Genomic DNA, 23,945 nt, shown 5'->3' on the forward strand with positions numbered 1-23,945 from the left:
ATAAAGACAAAAGAGGGAAATGGAATTATAAGAGAGAGAAATGAGAGTAAATGAAGGAAAAGAATGGAAAACATACTTAGGAATAAAGACAGGAAAGAGGGGCAGGAAAATGGAATTATAGGAGAGAGAAATGAGAGTAAATGAAGGAAAAGAATGGAAACGCACTTATGAATAAAGACAGGAAAGAGGGGCAGGAAAATGGAATTATAGGAGAGAGAAATGAGAGTAAATGAAGGAAAAGAATGGAAAACACACTTATGAATAAAGACAGGAAAGAGGGGCAGGAAAATGGAAGCTACAGAAACAAATCAGAGAGGAGAGATGAAAAGAGAACGAGTACAGAGAAGTAAAGATCAAAAGGGAAGAGGAAGAAGAGGGGATATGAGACACAGAAGAAAAGGAAAAACAGAAGTGGAGAGATGATAAAATTTAAGAAAATGGAAAGAGAAGAAGGAGGAGAAAGAATAGACAAAGACAGTGAAACAGCAAAAGGAGAAAAAGCAAACTCCAAATCAAAAACCAAAAGAAAGATAAAATCCAACAGTGTAGCTGTTGGGCCTGGAAAGGAGAAAATTTGGGAGGGGGGTGGCTTCTGCCAGCCAAGGAGCTTACAAGGTGGGTGAAGGAGCAATTTGACAGCGGTGTTCCTGGCCCTGGATGCAGTTCCTGTTGGCCTTGTTGTTATCTGTGTTCATTGGCAGTCAATCTGGAAGTAGTTCATGGAGGCCCTTGATAGGAGACTTTTGATGGAGCTAGTGCGTGTGTCTGTTAGGACCACAGGGCACCTGGGGGCAAGGTGAGTGGTTAAATGCTGGTCTGGTGACTCTGAGGGTTCTGCAGGTTCAAAGCCGAGTCCACCTGAATTCAGGCACCAAAATGGCACACCAAAGCAGTGCAGACTGCCCCCACTCTCAGAGAGCAGGGACTGTGTGTGTGGGGTAGATGAGGGTGGGAGCTGCCCACACCTGTGGCTTCCAGGGGAGTGTCAGGGAAAAGAAGGAATCACTCCTCTCCAGTCGCCTTTGTGACTCTGCTCTGCCAGGCCACTTTCTGTTGCCAAAGCTGCTCACAAAGGTTGAGGATGGTCATACGGAGTCTGGCTGGCCATTCACCAGTTGGTCTCTCTTTCTTGCCATCCCTGCACTGCTTCTCCTTCCAGAAAACACTCAATGCACTTCTGTAACCTTTCTTCTGAAGGTTGGGCCCGGTTCCAGGATTTTCATCTGTGTCTGTTTTACCTGGTCTCTCGTATCTTCGTTGTCAGTGGTCCAGGTAATGTGTCTGCCTAGTCAGCTATCTTATTGGAAGTCTGCAGATGCCTTTTTTAAACAATGTAAAAGGCTGTTGTGCTCGTGGACCTCATCAGATGGAATTCCCAGAATTTAAACTGACTACATCTATGGGAAGAGAACGTGGAAAAGCTCCACATCATCAGCCATCACAGACTGTGGAACAGACCCCATCCATTACTCATATGCAAGTTCAGGCTGAAGCTAAGAAAATGAAAACAAGTCCACAAGAGCCAAAATAAGATCTTGAATATATCCCACCTGCATTGAGAAATCACCTGGAGAACAGATTTGATGCATTAACACTAAAGACCGAAGACCAGAAGAGTTGTGGGATGACATGAAGAGCATCAAACAGGAAGAAAGCCAAAGGTCATTAAGAAGACACAAAAAGTAAAAGACCAAAATGGATGTGAGAAAAGACTCTGAAACTTGCTTTCCAGCATAGAGTTGCTAAAGCAAATAAAAGAAATGAGAAAGTGTAAGTGCTGAACAGATAATTTTAAAGAGCAATTTGAGAAGATAAAGTCAAATATAACAATGAAATATGCAAAGACTTGGAGTTAGGAAACCAAAATGGAAGATCGTACTTAGCTTTTATCAAGCTGAATGAACTGAAGGGAAAATTCAAGCCTTGAATTGCATTATGGGAGGAATCCATGGGCAAAATATTGAATGATGCAGAAAAGTGTCAAAAGAAGATGTAGGGACAAGGGAAAAGAGCACGAGCAGAATGTGGGACCTGTCTAGAGAAGCTGCGACACTAAAGATGGGGACAGAGACGAGGGCGTGGAGAAATAGAGCAGTTGAGGACTCTAGACTCATGGAAAGAGAAAGGCTGTGTGCTGGCAGCCAAGTGCTGGTGGCCAGGAGGCAGGCCTGCAGAATGTGCCTTTTGGTTGTTTAAATGATTGTATATTCCTGAGTGTTTTTGTTTCCATCCCCCAACCCCAAGAAAAAGAAAAAAACAAAGGGAATAGAAGCAAATACTGTTGAATGATACTGGATGGAGATAATCATTGCAATGAAATGATGAGTGTAAAACTGATGTTCTTCCATATAATCATTCAATTCACAATAAAAACTTTTAAAAAAACATGGAAAGAATATACAGAGTCACTGTACCAAAAGCAATGCTCAATGTTCAGCCATTTCAAGAGGTAGCATCTGATCAAGGAATGTTGGAAGAAGTCCAAGCTGCACTGAAGGAATACCCAAAAACCAAGGCTCTGGGAATGGACAGAAGAGAAATTGAAGTGAGCACTGGAGGCACTCACTCATCTATTTTGGAAGACAACTTCCTGGCCAGGTGATTGGGAGAGATCCATATGTGTACCTATTTCAAAGAGAGGTGACTCCATGGAATGTGGAAATCATCAAATAGTATCATTAATATCAGATGCAAGTAAAATTATGCTGAATAATTCAGAGACGGGTGCAATAGTACATCAACAAGGAACTGCTAGAAACTCAAGCTGAATTCAGAAGAGGACCTGGAAATAGGGACATCATTGCAGTCATCAACTGGATCTTGTCTGAAATCAGAGAATACCAGAATCATGTTTATGTGTGCTATGTGGATTGTGACAAGCTATGCATACTATTATGAAGAACCGGTATTCCTTAATAACTTGTTTGTGCTCATAAGCAACTTGTTTATAGAACAAGAGGCAGTCATTTACAACAGAAGAAGGGGATACTGAACAGTTTAAAATCCAGAAAGGTATGTGCATGGGCTGTATTTTTTTTCTAGATTTATTCAATTTGTGTATTGAGTGAATAATCCAAGAAGTTAGATTATATGAAGAAGAACATCACATCAGGATTTGAGGAAGACTCATTAACAACCTATGATAATACAGTCTTGTTTGTTGAAAGTGAAAAGGACTTGAAATACTCAATTATGAAGATCAAAGACCACAGCCTTCAGTAGGAATGGCACCTCAGTGTAAAGAAAACAAAAATCTTCATAACTGGACCAATGAATAACATCATGATAAATGAAGAAAAGATTGAAGTTTGTCAAAGACTTCACTTTGCTTGGATCCACAATTAACACTCATGGAAGCAGTAGTCAAGAAATCAAATGACATTTTGCCCTAGATAAATCTGCTACACAAGACTTCTTTGAAGTATTCAAGAGCAAAGATGCAGCTTGAGGACTAAGGTGCATTTGACCCAAGCCATGATGTTTTAAATTGCCTCATATGCAAGTTGGGCAATGAATAAGGAACACCGTAGAAGAATTGATGTATTTGAATTATAGTGTTGGAGAAGAATATCGAAAGTACCATGGACTGTCAGAAGAATTAACAAATATGTCTTGAAAGATACAGCTAGAATGTGCCTTGGAAGTAAGAATATTATCAGGAGGGACCAGTCCCTGAAGAAAGACATTATGTTTAGTAAAGTGGAGGGTCAGCGACAAAGAGGAAGACCCCTAGTGAGATGGATTGGCACAGTGTCAACAGTAGTAATGGGATCAAGCACAGCAAAAACTGTGAGGATAGCACAGGACTGGACAGTGTTTTGCTCTGTTGTATATTGGGTCACTATGAGATGGAACCAACTAAATGGTACCTAACAGCAGAGGGAACCTGAAGTGTTTCTACAGCTAACTAATGACCTGTTCATTTTTCTCTCATTTATTTCTCTGCATCATTTTGTATAATTTCTATGATCATGTCCTTACTTTTACTGATATTTTCTTCTATACTGTCTAATCTGTTAATTATATCTGTATAGTTTTCATAGCAGAAATTGTATTTCTCATCTCTTTATGTTTTTTTTGGTTATTTTTAAATCTTCATGCCTCTCCTTAACATATTTATGTTCTGTTGAGTATAATTGTACTGTTTGTTTTTATATGTCCTTGTCTACTACTTCTATTGCCCATGTCATTTCTTGATTGATTTTAATTGAGTTTTGTCCTTTTTTATTTTCCTACTTCTTTCTATGCTTGATTATGTTTTATGGGATTCTAGACATTGTGAATTCTACCTTATTTATCAAGTATTCTTGTATTCCTTTAAATAATTTTAGTTTTGTTTTGGCTTGTGATGAAATTCCTTGGATGTAGTTTGAACATTCTGACACTTGGTTTTTAAGCTTTTGTAGGCAGGACTCAGGCAGCGTTTATTGAGTGGGTGAGTTTCCCCTCTTCACAGACTGGACACTCTCCTCAGGAAGTGATCAAATGCCATTGTACAGCTCCCCTCACTTATTTCTGCTTTCTTGGGGGTCACTGTTCTGTGCTGCTTGATTTCCAGTGCCTGAAAACAGTTGTTTTTTCCCTCCTAGTTTTTATCATTGCTTAGGGTGGGAAGGCAGTTCGGGGTTTTGTCACTCTGTCTGGGTTGCATACGGACGTTTCCTCTGATACATTACTTTTTCAGAAATTAATGTTGGAAGCTAATCAGAAGATTCTTACAAAGAAATATCAGAGTGGTTTTACCACAGGCTCACGGAACCAAATTTTCTATTTGATTGCTTTTCCTAAATTAATTCTGTAGTGGAAATACAGGTTCTGAGTTACTCAAATGATAAACTTCCTCACTATATTTTAGTCTTTTGATTAAAGGCAGTGTCTGTTGCTTCAGACTTTTGGCTGATACTTGGTGGTCATCCTCAGGGCAGTTGATGGAGACAGACGTTCAGTGCCACCTCGGCCACGGGAAAAGGTGTATTTGCATGGAATTCTACTTCCCCTGGGATGATTTTGTGGGTGATCTAGCATTGTGTTTTGGGTTCCCCACTGCAAATGGCCACCCTTCAGTAGATAATGCACTTGGCTGCTAATCAAAAGGTTGGCAATTCGAACCCACCAGCTGCTCCATAGGAGGAAAATGTAGCAGTATGCTTCCGTAAAGACTTAAAGCCTTAGAGGCCCTGTGGACAGTTCTACTGTGTCCTGTGGATTCGTTGTGAGTCAGACTTGATTTGCTGGCTTTGGGTAATGAGCAGTCCAGTGGTGGGGTGTGAAGGACCCTCCTGGTGACCCCTGTGGAGATGCTGATCGTCCATGCTCCAGAAAGAGGCTCAGACCCCAGACTGTGGGCTCAGGCCAGAGCTGGAGCAAAAGGCCAATGCCCTGAGCAAGGACTGAGAATCTCCTTTGTTTCATTTTCATCATAATTGATTGGTTATGCATTTTCTGTTTAAAAGAGTTTTCCCTTTTTCAAACATTTTTTTTTTTGGTAGCGTTAAGAAGATTGTATGGTTGCATAATGGGCTCTTCTCAAAGACATCTTTTATTTTATAGGCAAACTCAGGCCGTCACGGTGAACCCAATTAGGAGGCGGTCTTCTTCAAGGATGTCTCTGGTAAGAAAGAAGGAAAAAGTATGAATGCTCAATTTTTCTTCTAATGATGATACTTTTCTTCATAAAACATTCTTTTAATAGTTTTAATTTTGAATTGGAACTGGTATTTGATCATTTTTTTTAAGCAAAGAAATTATGTTCTATAGATCCAGTCTATCACTTATATTATTCTATTGCATATACGTAAATATTAGGTCCAGCCTACTATTGAAAATATTCTTCTTTTGACTGTTTAGCCAAGTGTAATCCTTAGTAGATATTTAAAATAACATGTGACATGGTATAATAAGATTAAGTATATGAAACATGAGCCGTACATGTTCAGCTGTTTTACATAATCATTGGGGAAATTGGTGCCTAGTCTTTTTGTTCTCAAATGTTTTTGGACGTGTAGAGCGTTGTGCTTTGTCACCTAGTGTCCTTGTGTGTCGGGCTTGGCATTGCCATTCAGCATTGAAGATGAAAATGCTGCCTGTTCTAAGGAGCACATCCCTCCCAGGGTAGGGGTGTTTCTTTTATAGGCCAGTTTTTTGTCTGGCTGAGAGGTGGCCTGCAGGAGAGATGCCAGTTCCACATTAGAAGGGTGATTTAGGGCACTGGTATTGAGGGTTCTGTAATCTCTAAGGACTGTAGCATCTTGGTGTGTCAATGTGCTTAATCCCTTTAGGAGCTTTCTAACGGAGAGAAAGAAGCCAACCAAGAATTACTTTATGTATATTAATTACATGGTGCTTTTGTGTGGTGCGATGTTGTGTTCTAACTCTGTCTCCAACTTTCCATTTCTTAGCCTAAGCCGCAGCCATATGTGATGCCGCCCCCTCCTCAGCTGCATTATAATGGACATTATACAGAACCCTATACTTCTTCCCAAGGTAAAGTACACTGTCTCTGAAACGGAGTCTTGGTGGGGTGCGGTGGGCTCATGCGCTGGTCTGCAGAGTTGGTGTGAACTGCAAGGTCGGTGGTACAAGCTTACAATCCGTTCCTCGGAAACACTAGACAGGGTCACTAAGGGTCAGAACTGACTTGACGACACTTAATAACAACAATTAATAAATCTACGAAAATTTAGAGATATTGAAGCCAGGATAGTTCCTGGCTGAAGTTACACTCAAGATTGTTGTCGTTGATTTTAGCCATCCTAGATTCTAGAAGCCATTAGATTCAGTTTCTTGGATGTGTGTAGAAAATATGCGGTATCAAATCTGACATTGAGATAATCCCACATTTGATCAACGGGAGCTATCTATCTAGCACTGCATCATTAGCCTTTGAGTGTGTCCTTGTTTTCTGACACAGGGCATTCCAGCGTTGATTTAATTTTTTTTTCTTGGCCTGAGACCTTTTCATGGTAAAGGATTCCACGTTTTATTTCTTCAGTTTTCAAGTGACCAGTCAAGGAAGCAACCTCTGTTGCTGAATCCTAGGCATTTGCTGAACAGACATTTACTCTCCACTCTGTATACAAGGCTCTACTAAAGGCCAGGACTCTTGGTGTGGCGCTGTAGGATCAGCATTGGACTGTGAACCACAGGGTCAGCAATTCAGCTCCACCAAGCTGCTCCTTGGAAACCCTACACAGGGTCGCTATGAGTCGGAACCAACTCGACAGCATTTAACAACAACAGCAACTAAAGGCCAAGGAGATTTATGCTGATGAGTAATTCCACATCTTAAGAAGCAGAGTCTTAGTTGGGGATAAGACAAGAACACAAATAACTTGAATGCACAGAGAGCACAATTGGTTTGAGAGCAAGCGATTGCTGTGCCTTCAGTGCAGAAGAGACACTTTCCATGCTGGGGCACTGAGATGAGCTTTCTAGAGGACGGTGAAGTGGGCTTGGAGAGATGGTTGGGGCACTGGACAGGCACTTGATTAGGATTGCTGCTCCTGGTTTTGGGGTGTGTGGAGAGCAGAGGCTAACGTACCACAGCACATTGTGAGGCAGTGGGGCGTGGGAGGCTGGAAGGTGAGCTGTGAATGCGTCTATGACCCAGGTGTTAAGTGCAGTGATGAGAATGTCCATGCAGTGAGTCCCTGCTTGGACTAGTAACCCCAGCCCCTTCCTCCCCCAGACCAAGCTTAGTCGCTCTCTGCTATTCATTCATTGTTCTTTACCTTCAGTGTCCAAACATCCTGGTTGTTCTGCTCTTCTCTGTCTTCATGCTAGAATTCGAATTCTTTTTCCTTTCGTCTATCACCCTCTTCTGCGAATCATCTCGAGGTGCTGCTTTAACTTATTGATGACCAGGAGGTAATTCTCCAGGCTGCTCTGCTGTAGATGCCCGCTCTCAGCACCTCAGCCGCGGGCCCCCAGCCCCCAATCCAGGCATTGTTTCCTTGACGATCTCATTCCGGTACTTGGGGTCCTCCCTCCCTTTCTGGCTCTACACCTTTCCCTGACCACCCAGGCCCTTCACTGCCTGTGGCCGGTTTCCCTCCTTTGGCAAGCTACCTTAGTAATCTCATCCATGAGTCAGCTCTCGACGGGGCTGCCCGCCATATCCGTGGTTTCCATCTCCATCCTCACTCCAGTGCTGCGGCCCCACATTCCCAGTGGTCTGGTCGGGTGGGTGTGACCAATAAGGAGCTATTTATTGCATGTCCAGCTCTGGACAGAATTCCTGACATGTGGGGGTACCTAGTACATGCTACCAGAATTCAGACTTGGTGAGAATTCAGATAAATAATGAATCTGACCTTATTTCTCGATCCCATAAACCTGTCATTCCCATGTTCCTTCATTTTACTATGAAGTCTCTCTCCTGGTTATTTGGATTCTAAACTGCATGTAATTTTGCTCCCCCTCAGTGTTCAGTCAGTTACAAACCCTATTGTCTCTTTTCCTTTCTTCCTGTAATAGATCTTGCTGACGACTTTCTCCCATCCTTCTGCTGTGATCCATTCCTGCCCTTCTTCCTACTCTTTTATAACCTCTCACCAGCTGTCGCAGTCCATGACCCCATGACCGGGGATCTTCGGTCTCCCCTTTTGCAGGCGAACCGCCCTGACACAGCCTGGTTGGTGTCATTGCTTGGCCTGCTGTTCCAGAGTCTCCACTAAGTGGGTCTTCCCTTGTCTACTTTCCCACCTCGCTCCCTGCTGTTCCCTTTCTCCTCCCTAGCTACCTGCTTCTGGAGCTGAACCTGCTCTCTGAGAGCCCAGGCTGCTTCCTCTCCCAGAATGCTCTTGTCCCCTGCACCTCCCGTTCACAGACCGTTGATTTCAGGGTAGGCGAGAAGAGGCTGACCTCTCAGTGGCTTACGACAGCTCAAGGTGCTGACAGGAATGCTTCCGCAGAGGCTCGGGCTGGGACTCTCCCACCGGGAATGGGGTTGGTTGGGTGGCAGGGGCAGAGCCTGAACACGGCACTGGCCCTATCACTCTGCTCACTGCTTGTCCGTTCTGTCACGTGGCTGTGCAACATCATGGTGAGGAGGTATAATCTTGTGTACTTCCTGAAGTCAAGTCACCCCCAGCCATCGGGCCCTCATGACCTCTCAGGCACCATGTTGTCTATGAGGCCACCCATGGTCTGTGCCTCCCTGTCCCCACCCATCCAGCCGGATCTGGGTGTAGCCCTTTCTCCCTGCCATTCTGGTGGCATGCAGCTCTTTCCCTTTCCTGGAGGTGTGCTCATTTTTGTGCTGATACTGTGTGTGCCTGTAATGAAGTCATCTGTGTGTTAGGATGGACTTTTACATCTACCAGGCTTCTCACGATTGGCTGGTTGTGGGGTGCAGGGAGGAGCCTGGAGGCAGAGACCAGGGAGGCGGGTAGGATTCCAGTTTCCTGAGCTCCTGAGGCATGGTGGCTGGGAACAGCGGAAGTGCTCACAGAATGTTCCAGAGGTGGGGAATCACCATGCGGCACTCTGAGGGCTGTTTCTCTAGGTGGCTGTTGAGGCCTCTCCCTTTGATAGTCTCTGAAGCCATCACGCTGCTCTTGGGTCACAAAAAGACTGCTTTGCAAAGGCGCTCTTCCCTGACGTACTTGATGCTGATTTCTGCGAAAGTGTCAGGACTCGGGCAGCTGCTTCTGGTCGGAGCTCAGTGCAGCACGAACAGGTTTCAGCTCCTTGTCATGTCCTTCGGTCATGTACCAGAACCCAGGGCCCGCAGGGCCTTAGCTCCGGGACTTCAACAGCATCATCCAGACATGCAGTGGCAACATCCAACGGATCAGCCAAGCCACTGCTCAGATAAAGAATTTGATGAGCCAACTAGGAACTAAACAGAACTCAAGCAAACTACAGGAAAATCTGCAACAGTTACAACACTCTACAAATCAGCTTGCCAAGGAAACAAATGAATTGCTGAAGGAGTTAGGGTCCTTGCCCCTTCCCTTATCTACTTCAGAACAGCGCCAGCAGAAACTTCAGAAGGAACGCCTCATGAATGATTTCTCTGCAGCCTTAAACAGTTTCCAGGTTATGCAGAGAAAGGTATCTGAAAAGGAAAAGGAGAGTATTGCCAGAGCCAGAGCTGGATCTCGCCTATCTGCAGAGGAGAGGCAAAGAGAAGAACAGCTGGTCTCATTTGACAGCCATGAAGACTGGAACCAGATGCAAAGCCAGGAGGATGAAGTAGCCATCACTGAGCAGGATTTGGAACTTATTAAAGAAAGAGAAACAGCAATTTGGCAGCTGGAGGCTGACATTTTGGATGTCAACCAGATATTTAAAGTTTTGGCTGTGATGATCCATGACCAAGGTGATCTGATTGATAGCATAGAAGCCAATGTGGAAAGCTCAGAGGTGCATGTTGAAAGAACCACTGATCAGTTACAGCGTGCTGCTTACTATCAGAAAAAATCTCGCAAGAAGCTCTGGATCCTGGTGCTTGTGCTGTCAGTGGTTCTTTTAGTCGTGGGATTTATTATCTGGATAGCTAATAAATGACGTGAGTGCCCCAGAGCCTCCTTCCGCTCAGCTGCTTTCCAGGGCAAGGGCTTGTTGGAGTCTTGCTAGAACAAACTGATCACAGGAAACGAGCTGACACCGGACTGTCCTGTAATAATTTAGTAAGAAACTAACTACTAACTAGTCCTTGGAATTAGTGACCTGTGGAGACAGTATTTATCAATTTATGTATACATCTTATGGATTTCTCAAATTAGGAATTAACATATATGGATTTTGCTTTCTCTTGTATTTTTATTGCCCTTTGTCCCAAGTGTATACTGAAGAATCCATTCTAGATGCTCTTGTTTTCACAGGTGACACTATAGTCTCCTAATATTGTCTTTTATGTGCATACCAAGATTTACCTTTTTATTAGCAACTAAATAGAATTACATTTTGGTGCCCTGCATATTGGAGTCTGTCAGAAACTGTATAAATAAGTCAACAATTTTTAGTATTTAATATTTGGATTTGAATTTCTTAGAAGCCTATTCTCTATCTGCTTTGAAAAATGTTGGCACTGTATTTAACTGTAAAGTAAAAATTGCCTATGTGATTCGGATTAAATGAAAAGGATCTATTTGAGCTTGGGGTACATGTTACTAAGCTGGACTTAAAGTTCACTTCATTATCTGGTGGGGTCTTCTAGAGCAGTTCATCCTTATATACACTAAGCCATTTTGTTCACTTTTTGAAGAGGTTAATTTAATTAACATTACTCCATGGGGTCCCTCTCCTAACTGTCTGTATAGAAAGGGAAAATTAGACAAAGCATGCTTTTGGACAGCAGATAGGAATTGTTTGGAATGATTTAACCTTTTTGCTGTCATAGTTCACCTGTGATTCCATATTCCTGGTGAATGATAAATATTTCTGCCAAAAGGCTGCTCCCTACCCTATAAGGGTTACTAGGCATTTGATGGGAGGAAGAGTTTAAAAGCTAGACTGAGGCTGGTTTAAAATTTAGTCCTGTGAACCTGGTGATAAAGCAAAGAAGAGGTTCATTTTTGTAAATAATACTGGTTTGGCTTATCCTAATTTATGAACAAGAGATTAATTTCTCCATGCACAGGTACACACAGACACATAAATGTTTCAGTAAAAGATTGCTGTCTTATAACATAAATGTTGTCCACTCCCTTTTTTCACAGGCCCAGAGCAGTTAAAGGGAACACCTTTTCTTTGGGCTGTCACATAAATATGAATTAGGCCAGTGATTTCAATTCATCCTTTATTGGATTAAAGGATATGGCTACCCTGGATATATTTGTATCTTTCCTCCATTCTACTTAATGTTATTCAATCATCTTTTACCAAACTAATGTGAATAGCAGAGAAATAAGGACCCAAATGCATAAGTTTCTTTGCTTTCTTGTACCATTCCACCCAATTAATACAAATAAACATTTTTTAAAGTTAAAAAAAAAAAAAGAAAGTGTCAGGACTCGCCCTCCTTCCAGCTGAGCTGCACATGGGCTGGAACACGCCCCTTCTGACAGTCTTTGACAGGCCCACACACGGAGCCACGACGAGACTAGCAGAGCCCGTGCTGGAGACGCTGTACACCAGAGCTCAGATCCTGCTGCCCCACCCTCCTTTCATCCGTCACAGCTCTTAGGCCACTCTGGATGAGCCTGCTCGTGCAATATCCAGAATTCTCCTGAAGGAAGTGTTTGCAGATGTCAACAGGGCCACATCCCTATCCAGGGAAAGAAACATTGTGGAGTCAGTGGCCTGACGCCCCCAATATCGTTCCAGAAAGCTCATTTCATCTTCCTGATAAAACACACGGATTTGACTTTCTTCAAAATACAGTATTTTGAGTCTGCGTGTATGCCCTTGGCTCCTGTTTTCACCCTGCTGCCCGCACTGCCACCACCTCCATGAGAGAAATCAGGTACCTGCAGGCCGGGCAATGTGGAAATCTGATCAGTGCCAGGTTCTGGGAGGTGATCAGCAACAAGCATGGCATTGACCCCACCAGCACCTACTGTGGTGACAGTGACCTGCAGCTGGAGCGGATCAGTGTGTATTCTGGTGAGGCCGCCGGTGGCAAGTATGCCCCCCACGTGGTGCTGGTAGACCTGGAACCGGGCACCATGGACTCTGTTGCTCAGGGCCTTTTGGGCAAATCTTCTGACCCAACAATTTCGTTTTCGGTCAGAGCAGTGCTGCAAACAACTGGGTCAAGGGGCACTACACTGAAGGTGCAGAGCTGGTTACCTTGGTGCTGGAGATGGTGTGGAAGGAAGCCAAGAGCTGTGATTGCCTGCAGGGCTTCCCTGGTGGGGAGACTGGGTCTAGGATGGATGGGCACCCTTCTCATCAGCAAGATCTGAGAGGAGTACCGAGAGTCATGAACACGTTCAGTGTGGTACCTACGTCCAAGGTGTCAGACACGGTGGTGGAGCTATACAATACCTCCCTCTCAGCCCACCAGCTGGTGGAGAACACTGCTGCATTGACAACGAGGCCCTCTATGACATCTATGACTTTCAAGCTGACCATACCCCCTACGGGGACCTGAACCACTTGGGGTCAGCTGCTATGAGTAGGGTTACCACCTGCCTGCGCTTCCCAGGCCAGCTCAATGGTGACCTGTGGAAACTGGCTGTAAACATGGTGCCCTTCCCCTATCTGCACTTCTTCATGCCCAGCTTCGCCCCACTGACCAGCCGGGGCAGTCAGCAGTATCAGGCCCGGATGGTCCCCGAGCTCACCTAGCAGATGCTCCATGCCAAGAACATGATGGCACCCTGTGACCTCCACCATGGCCGCTACCTGACAGTAGTTTCCGTCTTCTGGGGTTGCATGTCCATGAAGGAGGTGGATGAGAAGATAACTGCTCAATGTGCATAACATTTTGTCGAGTGGATCCCCAACAACGTGAAAACTGCTGTCTGTGACCTCCCGCCCTGGGGGCTAAAAAAGTCAGCCACCTTCATCCAGTAGCTGCTCAAGTGCATCTCGGAGCAGTGTACGGTCATGTTCCAGCACAAGGCCTTCCTGCACTGGTACACGGGCGAGGGCATGGACGAGATGGAGTTCACCGAGGCCGAGAGCAACATGAACGACCTGGTGTCTAAGGACCAGCAGAACCAGGATGCCACGGCTCAGGAGGTCAGCTAGCCCAGGAAGCGGAAGCAGCGTGAGCTCTTTATTCACTCAGTACCTGCTGTCGTCTCTCACGTCCCATGCTGCACAGACATCTCCATTAAAGCATGTTTATCATGAATAAAACTCAGTATTTTGTGATACAATTGTACTTTTAAAAAATTAATTTTTTTTTTTTTAAAGAGCAGTTTTAGGTTTATAGTAAAATTCAACAGAAAATAGAGCTCCCATTCGCCCTCCCTAGAATCCCTGTTCCGCATTAGAAATATTTGCATTCGTGTGGTAAGTTTTTTACAGTTGATGACTTACTGTCAGCTAAAGTCCATAGATTATACAATTGGACTGCAAGGGCGATTTGAACATTGGCAGTTCAAGCTCACCAGTTGCTCCTCGGAAACCCTATGCAGCAGGGTCACTATGGGTCGGAACCGATTCCATGGCACATAACAACAGCTCTTTGTTTTGTATGGTCCTTGGATTTTGACAGATGTATAATGTCACGTATCTACCTTTATAGTACTATACAGAGTAGCTTCATTACCCTGAAGATCCCTGTGTTCTACCTGTTCCTCCTCTCCTTCCTCCTGGAACCCTGGCAACCATTGTATTCCTCCAGATTGCATTTCCCAGACTCTTCTGTGGTCGGAGTCATAGTATGACCTTTCACCCTGGCAGCATGCACTGAGGTCTCCACCTTGTCTCTTACGGCTCGTTTGCTCATTTCTTTGTTAGTGGACTAATACAAATACTATTGGTCAGTGCACTAATACTTGGTTGTGTGGATGTGGACCACTGTTTATTTGTTCATATTGAAGCACATTTTAGTTGCTTCCGAGTTTGGGGAGCTAATGAATAAAGTTGCTTATAAATATTTGTATGCAGTTGTTTGAATGAATTCTACTCTCCATATTGGCCTGCAGTTGGAGCCCCCAACCACTCTGCGGGAGAAAGATGAGGCCTTCTGCTTCCGCAAGATGTAACGCCTCAGAAACCCTACCCAGGTGCCCTGTCAGTCAGAACTGAGATCCCATGGCTCTTGGTGCTGAATCCTGCCTAGCACCATGAGAGCAGAGTCCTGCTCTACAGATGGAAAAGTGGAGACTCTAGGACCCAAAGTCCCACATAGATTTATTATTTTTTTAGAAGTTTGCAAGACCAATGATTTTATTCATTGCAAATGCCTTCTTTTAAAATTTTTATACATACGTTGTATTTTTTTTCTGATTTATTTATTTATATTGTGAACTGAGTAATAGGAGAACATCAGCTTTACACCATTGTTTCATTGCAATGATTACAATTTCCTCCATGTATCATCATTCAACAGGATTTGCTTTTATTCCCTCTGGGTTTTTTTTAATAAGCCATGTTGTATGTCACAATGGTTCAGTGCCTAGCTCAATGTCTAATTTAATACATTTTTAAGATTCCATTTTCAAATATATTTTTTAAAAATCATTTTTTTCTCTTCCAGATAATCTCTTTGTGACCAACCATAATGGGTACTATTGCCACTCTCAGACCAGTCTGGACAGAGCCCAGATCGAGCTCACTGGTCGCCTCCGGAACGGCAGTGTCTACAGCGCACACAGCACGAACTCTTTAAACAGCCCCCAGCCCTACCTGCAGCCCTCTCCTATGTCCTCCAACCCCAGTATTACTGGGAGTGACGTCATGAGACCCGACTACGTGCCTTCACATCGGCACAGCGCCCTGGTTCCCCCTTCGTACCGCCCCACCCCCGATTACGAGACTGTGATGAAGCAGCTCAGCAGCGGGACACTGCGTGCAGAGAGGCCCAGCCACTCCCTGCGCAGCCTCAACATTGGCAGCTCCTATGCTTACAGCAGGCCCGACGCCCTGGTCTACAGCCAGCCGGAAATCCGGGCGCATGCGCATTTCACCTCTCCCCAGTCGGCCCACTACCCTTTCAACTGGAACTATAGCTTCCACAGCCAGTCTCCCTACCCCTACCCTGCAGAGAGGCGGCCGGTGGTGGGGGCCATCAGCGTGCCCGAGCTCACCAACGTGCAGCTCCAAGCCCAGGACTACCCCGCTCCAAACATCATGAAAACCCAGGTGTATCGTCCCCCGCCTCCTTACCAGTACCCCAGGCCTGCCAACAGCACCCCGGACCTGTCCCGCCACCTCTACATAAGCAGCAGCAATCCGGACCTCATCACCAGGCGCGTCCATCACTCGGTGCAGACGTTCCAGGAGGACAGCCTGCCGGTGGCGCATTCTCTCCAGGAGGTCAGTGAGCCTCTCACCTTGGCCCGGCACGCTCAGCTGCAGAAGAGAAATAGCATCGAGATCGCCGGCTTGACTCACAGCTTCGAAGGCATGAGGCTGAAAGAGAGAACCATGTCCGCCTCGGCAGCCGATGTGGCACCGCGGGCGCTCTCCACAGGCTCCCAGCCCAACGTGTTCATGGAAAGGACAAAACCAGAAGAGAATGACGAGCAGGAGAGCCTGCGGTATGGTCATAAAAAATCTCTCTCTGATGCCACCATGCTAATCCACAGCAGTGAGGAAGAAGAGGAATTTGAAGAGGAAAACAAAACTGCTGCCATTCTCTCCCCATGTGTGCACGAGCCCCGGCCTCTTCCAGCTGTCATGGGCCTTTACTCCCAAGAACCACAACCCAGCTATTCCTGCAGCTCGGTCCCTCCTGTGGCCGGTCCTCTGCATATTCTTGAGCCCAAGTCCCATGTCCCAGAGACTGAGAAGAGGCTGAGGGACGTCAGTCCCGGCCACGTGATGGTTGAAGCCCAGCGACCCAGGAGAGACGGGCTGCTGACGCCGTCTATGTCAGAGTCTGACCTCACCACGTCGGGGAGGTTCCGAGCCAGGAGGGATTCTCTGAAGAAAAGGCCCATGTCCGACCTCCTCTCAGGAAAGAAGAACATTGTGGAGGGCCTGCCGCCTTTGGGGGTAAGCGTTCAGGGTGGTTCTCTCTGTGGGGGCCTCCATAGGCAGCTAGGAACGTACTTATTGTTGGATCCCACTCATGGCAACCCCAGGGCTGCAGGGTAGAACTGCTCCTTTCGGTGGTAGATCACCTGGTCTGTCTTCCAAGGTGCCTCTGGGTAGGTTTGAACCACCCATCTTTTTTTAAAATTTATTTTTCAAGTTTTTAATTGTGAATTGAGTGAAGGTTTATAGGGCAGATCACCAATTTTATTATCAACAAATCATACTTGGTTTCATTGATTGCACTGATTTACAATGACCTCCATGTACCATCAGCTAACAGTATTTATCTCAAGTTCCCCCCTTTTTATTAAATGTACACATACAAAACAAAAATTATTCATTTAAATGTCCAAAGGGCACATTTGGTAAGCCAGCCTTCTGCCCGCAGGCCCACAGCTTTTCTCAGTCCATGGGCCTAGAGTCCTTAGCTGCTCTGCCTCTCCATGCTATTGCCTCTGCCATTGCCCCTTTTCTGGTGTGGATCTCACGCTCCATTCATGCTCTTCCCTCTTGATGGTTCTCGTGTCCTCTGTTCCTGAAGTGGAACATTAGCTATTCCCACCTTTTAATTACACATTGTCTGCAATTACAGTGTGACAATCACAATTAATCCTGCTAACACCAACAGTTACTCACATAAACTGAGTCATAAAATCCTGTCACCATCCTCCCCCATCCCCTTTCGCCAGGCCCATCTGGAAAAGAGGAAAACGGTTCATTGGGGATTATACTTTACCCCCTCGTTCTGACACTAAGCACACTCATGAAAGCTTGTAAGCCAGCCACTTCATGCCTTTATAGCCCCTCCCCCCATTTTTGATAGTCAATGTCTCAGTTGTCCGTCCCTATCAACCCAGTGCCCTGAGGAGACAAGCTTGTTCCTTGATATGAAGAATCCTTCCATTCAGTTGGAATTTTGAGCAACTACCTCCATAAGCAAAGGTCTAGTTCATCAAATTATAGCAATTTATGCTTGCTTCCTGTGTTGAACTTCTTTGTCTTCATCTGGTCAAGTTAAGCTAGGTTAAATGGGTACTATCTGCAAGTTTGGGAGTTCTTGCATTCTCTTGCCTCTACCCCCCTTTCCCATCAGCAGGCCACTTCACTCTCTAGCTCTAGTCCCCAGTGGTTAAATCAGTGTTCAAGGGCTCGAAGTTCATGTCGAACTTCAACTTCAGACTAGCCAGCGTTTCTTCTTCCTCTCCTCTCTCTTTCATCTCAAGGTCAACGGGTGTCAATGGAACATGGCCAAACTCAGCCCAGGTCTTCATTGTGGCATTTCCCACACTTCCATTCACAAGTAGACCAGGCGGTCACCAGCGAGCGTACTAGTATGCTCGTGGGTTTCCTTCATGGCTCCAAGGAAAACGGCTTGCTTGATATTCTAACAGCCAAACACAGTTTGCATTTTTTTTTTTGCTGTTCTTTAAAGAAGTCTCTTCGGTTCTTCTAGCCATTCTGAGTTGGTCTGCATGTCTTTTCAAGGGGGCATGTCCCACCTCAGAAGTGAACCATTAGACTAGTAGTTCTATGCTTAACCTTTGCACCTCCCAGGGCTCCTCAACTGGGAATGAACCAAACCCAAATTTGCTGTCACCGAGTCGGTTCAGACTCAGCAACCCGCTAGGGCAGAATAGACTGTGATCTTTACAGAAGTTTGTCATCTTTCTGGAAGCTGCCTGTCACATATTTCAACCCCAGAGCAGCTAGTGGGTTTGAACTGCTGACCTTTTGGTTAACAGTAGAATGCTTAACCACTATAGTACCAGGGCTCCTAAGTAAGAATGTTGTTGTGGTTGTGTGCAGTCGAGTCACTTCTGACTCAGCAGCCCTGTATAGGGTTTCTGATAGCAGCTGGTGGATTTGAACCACCTTACAGTTACTAGTCCAGCGCTGTACCTACAGTGCCACAGAAGGGCTCCCTTTAAGCCAAGTTTTCCCTACTCTGGTTCCATTATCTTCTCCTGAGATTTTTCAGCTTTTTCTCCTTTTTTTTTTTTAAACTCACGCCCTTCTCTTATATTTTACTGTTATTTTTGTCCTGTTTTTTTTTGTCAGCGATGGGGATTAATTAGGTTTCTAGTGAATCCCAGAAGTGTCTGAGACTTGTAGAATGGAATGAGAAAAGAGTGAATGACCTTTTTATTTCAAGGAAAAGGAAATGAAGATTGTGTGACTTTAGCTGGGATTGCTCTGCCAGCCCACCCTTGACAGTGGCCTGTGGTGAGGGCCACATCTGCTCCTGTGATGGTCCAGAGAGACACCGGGGTCTTCCTGGTGATTGGTGGGTTTCTCATGGTCAGTGGCTAGAGCTAGAATTGCTTGGTCACGTCCTCTGAGGGCTGACGAGGGATTCTGGAGTTTGTAGCTAGAGTTGGGAGTGATGCTTGGTTAAAGTAAAGCTCCAGGTCACTTGAGAGACAGGCTACGTAAAGTGGGAATTCAAGGGGAGATGCTCATCCAAGACAGCTCATTACAATTCGCTCTAAGCCCAAAGCCACCCCCCCACCCCACTGCTGTGGAGTCAGTTCTGACTCACAGCGACCCCTGTGGGACAGAGTACAGCGTCTCCTCAGCGTTTCCCAGGCTGTAAACCTTTACAGAAGCAGACAGCCTTGGCTTTCTCCCAAGGAGTGGCTGGTGGGTAGACACAGGTCACATGTAAGAATGACAGCCAGCCAGCTGCTGCTGGTGCTATGGGAAGAGGGCCGTTGAGCTCAGCAAGGCAGGCAGAGTACCTCTGGAAACAAGCCCCACCTTGTCCCCACCCTCAATCTCTGAGGCACACCAGCCTGGCAGTTGGCAGCCCAGTGCTTAACCTACTGCACCACCAGGGCTCCTTCACTACAAAACCAGAAACCAACTCTGCTGCCATCAAGTCGTTTCTGACTCATAGCAACCTCATATAGGATTTCTGAGGCTATAAACCTTTATGGAAGCAGAGCCCCCCCACCCCCCTTTTTTCCTTGGAGAGCAATTAGCAGTCCATTGCTTAACTACAGTGCCTCCAAGGTTCCTTCAGTGTAAATAGTGATTATCTCTTCTGACCTTTCTGAGCCGGAATGTAAGCATAGACTATCCTGGAGAGCTTCCTCACGTGCTGGGCACATTGTCTCCCTTACCCCCTTGTTAGCAGTGAGGCTGCTGTTATCCCCATTTGCAGATGTGGAAATCCACTGAGCGATTAAGTTACTTACCCTGGGCTGCACGACCACTAATAGAGTGAGCTGGGGTTTTAAACCCCTGCTTAGCTTTACCACCTGTTTTTTTCTACACCTTTCAAAGTAGAACACACATGATAGTCTATCAAGCAGTGGTTGTTTGACTAAACCTTGCTATTCCCTGTCTTTCCATGGAAACTTTTACACCAGGTCTCCAACCTTTGACCAAGACGCGTGGCTGTGTTGTGCAGATGTGCCCCCTCTGTCGTCTTGGAGTCTTGCTTCCTCCACGCCTCTTACCCCACACTTCCACCCAACTAAAGGGATTCAAGCATCCGTTCTGTCGCCTATATGCTGCCTTTGTGCCTGTTCACAGTGTCCCTGTCTCTCCCGGACTGCATCCTTAGACTGCAGGGCTCGTGTGCCATGGCCTTTATGATGCTGTAAATCTCTTCACAAACACACAAGCTATTATAACCCAAACTGACTGCAGTCAAATTGGCTCCGGCTCATCGGAACTCTGTAGGATAGAGTAGAGCTGTTCCTCTGAGTGTCTGAGAGTGCAGATCTCTACCTGCCTCATCGTCTTCCCCTGGATGGCCAGTGGGTTTGCACCTTGTTATTAACAGCCCCACCCTCAACCCACTGCTCACCAGGGTTCCTGGGCACACTACAGTCACGCTTACATTCAGTATACAAAGACCAGAGTTACTTAACTCAAGTGCCATGGATTCCGTGTGCTTATTTTGTTTTAATCACCTTGGGCTAGAATTTGGAATTTATTTTCATTTCTTTCTGGGGGTATAATCTTGCTCACTTACCTGAGCAGCGAAGGCCAGTGTGCCTTAGAGTGGCTTAGACTGAGGGTATGGGAGGCTGATCAGAGATTGAGGGTGGGACGGGGGGGGGTAGGGCTGTTTTCCAGAGGAAAATGACAGCTGTCCATCATTTTTACATGTGACCTGTGTCTACTCCCAGAGAGACTGGTTTTGAGTACCGCCCCCTCCTACTGAAGCTTTATTTTGTGCCTGTAAATTCGGAATGGCTCCTGGGCTGGTTTAGCAGAACCTCAAGACGTTGATCCATTTGTTCCTCTGAAAATACAAATTGTTTCTTTATTGACTTTTTTTTTTTAAGTTTTTATTGTGAATTATGTGATAGTTTACATGGGAGAACTTTAGCTTTACATTTATCCTATCGTATATCGTTTCATTGCCATGGTTACAATCCCCTCCATGCATCATCAACCAACCAAAGGGTACACCCTGCAAGCCTGCCCCCTGGTCGTCAGCACACAGCCCCTCTCCCTCTCTGGGTCTAGAGTTCCCAGCCGCTCTCTCTCTCCACATCATCGTCTCTGCCTCCATCTCTGGCGTCACTGCTTCTCTGTGTAGGGTCTCGCACTCTGCTCTTCTCCGTCTTCATTGATTTTTGAAGACCTAGAATCTTAATAAGATTATTTGTTTAGATTATAAAAGAATTTTAAAGTCTCCTCCCCTTTGCCTGAGAGAGTCTCCTCAAAGAATGTGTTTGACAGGTATGGCCAACGGCAAAGAATACAGGATCTAAGTCAATCTGGGTCTAGACCATGTTGAAACTGACTGCCCACTCAGTGGGCAGGTCTCTTCATTGACCAGAACCTTGGCATCTGTGTCTCCAATCAGTTTATGACTGTCCCTGCACTGCCGACCTTGTGGCATTGTGTTACAGAAAGTTAAGTGTGGAAAGAGGTTGCCACAGCTCTGTGATGCTGAATAACTGTTTTTTGTTACCCCCTTTTCTAGGTCAACAGTGGCTTTATTTTCACATAACTGACTTTAATGAAAAGCTGTTTTTAATGTTTTGCCACTGATTACCTTATACAGGAGTGGAGCTGTAGGATAAGTGCAAGGGCAGCAGTTCAGACCCACCAGCCGCTCTCGGAAACCCCCTTTACAGGGTTGCTATGAGTTGGAACTAACTCAATGGCAGTTAACAACAACCTTGTTGTTGTGACTTTGGACGAGCTACTTGATCTCTTGGTGACTCAAGTTTTTTATCTGTAAAGTGGGATGACCCCAAAGTGTTGTTGGAGACTTTGAAGCAAGGTCCTGGCACGTTGAAGGTGCTCAGTGAATACTGGGATGACCTCACCGATTAACCTGCAGATCCAACTAATGTGAATCAGGGTCAAAAAGGCATAATACTATAGAGAAATGAATTGCTGACAAGCAGGAGCATTTTAGAACCCTACCCATGTCCCCTCCACAGACTTGACTGTTGCCTAAAAGGCAGGGTGGTTGTGAGTTTTGTTGCACTATTTAGTCTTGGGTGATTCTTACGTAAAGAAATCGCTGTGCAGCATCTGCATTTGAAATGTACTATGTTGTTGTTGTTAAGTGCTGTCAAGTCAGTTCTGACTCACAGCAACCCTGTATAGGGTTTCCGAGGAGCAGCTGGTGAGCTTGAACTGCCAACCTTGCGGTTCAAACTGAGCTTGCAGTGTGATGAGTTAACCACAAGTGTACTTTAAGGATGATTTAAAGGCTCTTTGATGCTTGTTTTGAGTAGCACAGCAGCCGTCAAATGCTGGCTTTGGAACAGATGGATGTCACCCAGCGTAACAGTGTGGGACAGTCTGAGTCATTTCCCAGCAGTCACATGCTGGACTCAGCTCATATGGACCGGCGAGAGCTCGTGTTCAGGAATCACAGTCAGAAATCACACTCAGCGGGAGTGTTTACACAGCAAGAAAGGGCAGACCCGACAATTCAGAACTTTTGTTCCTGAAGAAATTGTGAACTATATTCCAGTACACATCTGACTCATGAAATTTTAGCCCAAGTTGGACTCCTGGTGTAGCACTGTAGGATAAGCACTTGATTGCTAGCCACAAGGTTGGCAGTTCAAACCCCCCAGCTGCTCCTTGGAAACCCTATACAGGGTTGCTATGAGTAGAAACCAATTCGACAACACTTAACAACAGCAACATGAACCTTTTAGTCTTCATGTCTCTCTATCTATTTGAGTTGTTGTTATGAAGTACCATGGAGTCGGTTCTGACTCAGTGACCCTGTACAGGGTTTCCAAGGCTGTAAATCTTTACGGGAGCAGAACGCCTCATCTTTCTCCCGCAGAACTGCTGGTAGTTTCGAATTGCCGACCTTGAGGTTAACAGTCGGATTCGTAACCACTACTCTAAGGGGATGGGGGGAGTGGCACTTACCTAAAGTCATGTGATCAGTTACAGACTGGACTGGGACTGTAACCTAGGGCCCCAGGCATTCCTCATCTGGATCTTAATGTGGAGAACTCATTCTTACTGTGAGTGATAAAATTGGAAACAAACAGAGCCCGGTAAAAGAGATTGTGGCAAATGTTGTAACTCATGCTACTGAACAGTTTGTGCGAAACTTGTCAAATGGGCTCCTAACTTGCTGTGTAAACTTCCACCTCAAATTCAAGAACATATTATTTAAATAAAGAAAAAGAGTTAATTCACTTAACGCTTGGAGTTAGGTATCATTATAACAACAATTTTGTAGGCTTTGTTTCTTCCCCAATGTCTTTTCCTTTTGTTCTTATTCCAATATCTTGATCCTGGAGTTTTAGATCTTTTCCTGACCTGATAGAGCTGGAGTAATATTGATTTCACTTATGAGACAGAGCTGAGGAAACCGCTTTTTTCCAAATTGGAGTTACCCCTATTATAATTCTTAATACTTCCAAGGAGGCATTGAGAACTAGGGAGAGTTCAGATTCTTATTTGCCTTAGGGAAGAAAATAATTGGCTTTCATAATAATAATATTAGGAAACCCTATTTTCAGGAGACAGACATCCATGGGCGCTTTCTTTCATACCCTGCAGGATTGGGCAGTATTTCGTTCTGTTGTGTATAGGGTCACTATGAGTCAGTACCGACTTGATGGCACCTAACTACAACAACAACAATTCACGAGGTCATGCCGTCCGTCTCAGTCCTGTTGTGTTTCTCTGCGTTAAAATTGTGGCAGCTCTGACAACGTGTAGCACGAACTGTACCCAGCTTACACGAGCCTGTGGCAGACTGTAGAACAGAATTGTGGGCAGGCAACACACAGAGCTACCACGGAAAACCTTTCATTTGCTCAGGGTGATGTAAAGAATTAATTTATGTTTTTCAAAATGATAAAAGCATTCTTGCTCTCCAGTGACTGCCC

At 45.3% G+C, this 23,945-nt stretch overlaps 1 protein-coding gene and 1 pseudogene across 1 annotated transcript in view; both read left to right on the forward strand.

Annotated features, from left to right (window-relative positions):
- The window catches only part of PTPN21 (protein tyrosine phosphatase, non-receptor type 21), a 116,192-nt gene that overhangs the window by 84,466 nt on the left and 7,781 nt on the right, over positions 1-23,945 (forward strand). Inside the window, exons 10-12 of the mRNA XM_006839588.1 lie at positions 5,551-5,611; positions 6,399-6,483; positions 15,104-16,563. Of these exons, the coding sequence (XP_006839651.1) occupies positions 5,551-5,611; positions 6,399-6,483; positions 15,104-16,563 (1,606 nt within the window). The remainder of the gene's footprint in view (positions 1-5,550; positions 5,612-6,398; positions 6,484-15,103; positions 16,564-23,945) is intronic.
- Positions 9,709-10,512, forward strand: LOC102814285 (annotated as a pseudogene).

Source organism: Chrysochloris asiatica, unplaced genomic scaffold (assembly GCF_000296735.1).
Source record: "Chrysochloris asiatica unplaced genomic scaffold, ChrAsi1.0 scaffold00025, whole genome shotgun sequence".
In the NCBI taxonomy this organism is placed as follows: domain Eukaryota; kingdom Metazoa; phylum Chordata; class Mammalia; order Afrosoricida; family Chrysochloridae; genus Chrysochloris; species Chrysochloris asiatica.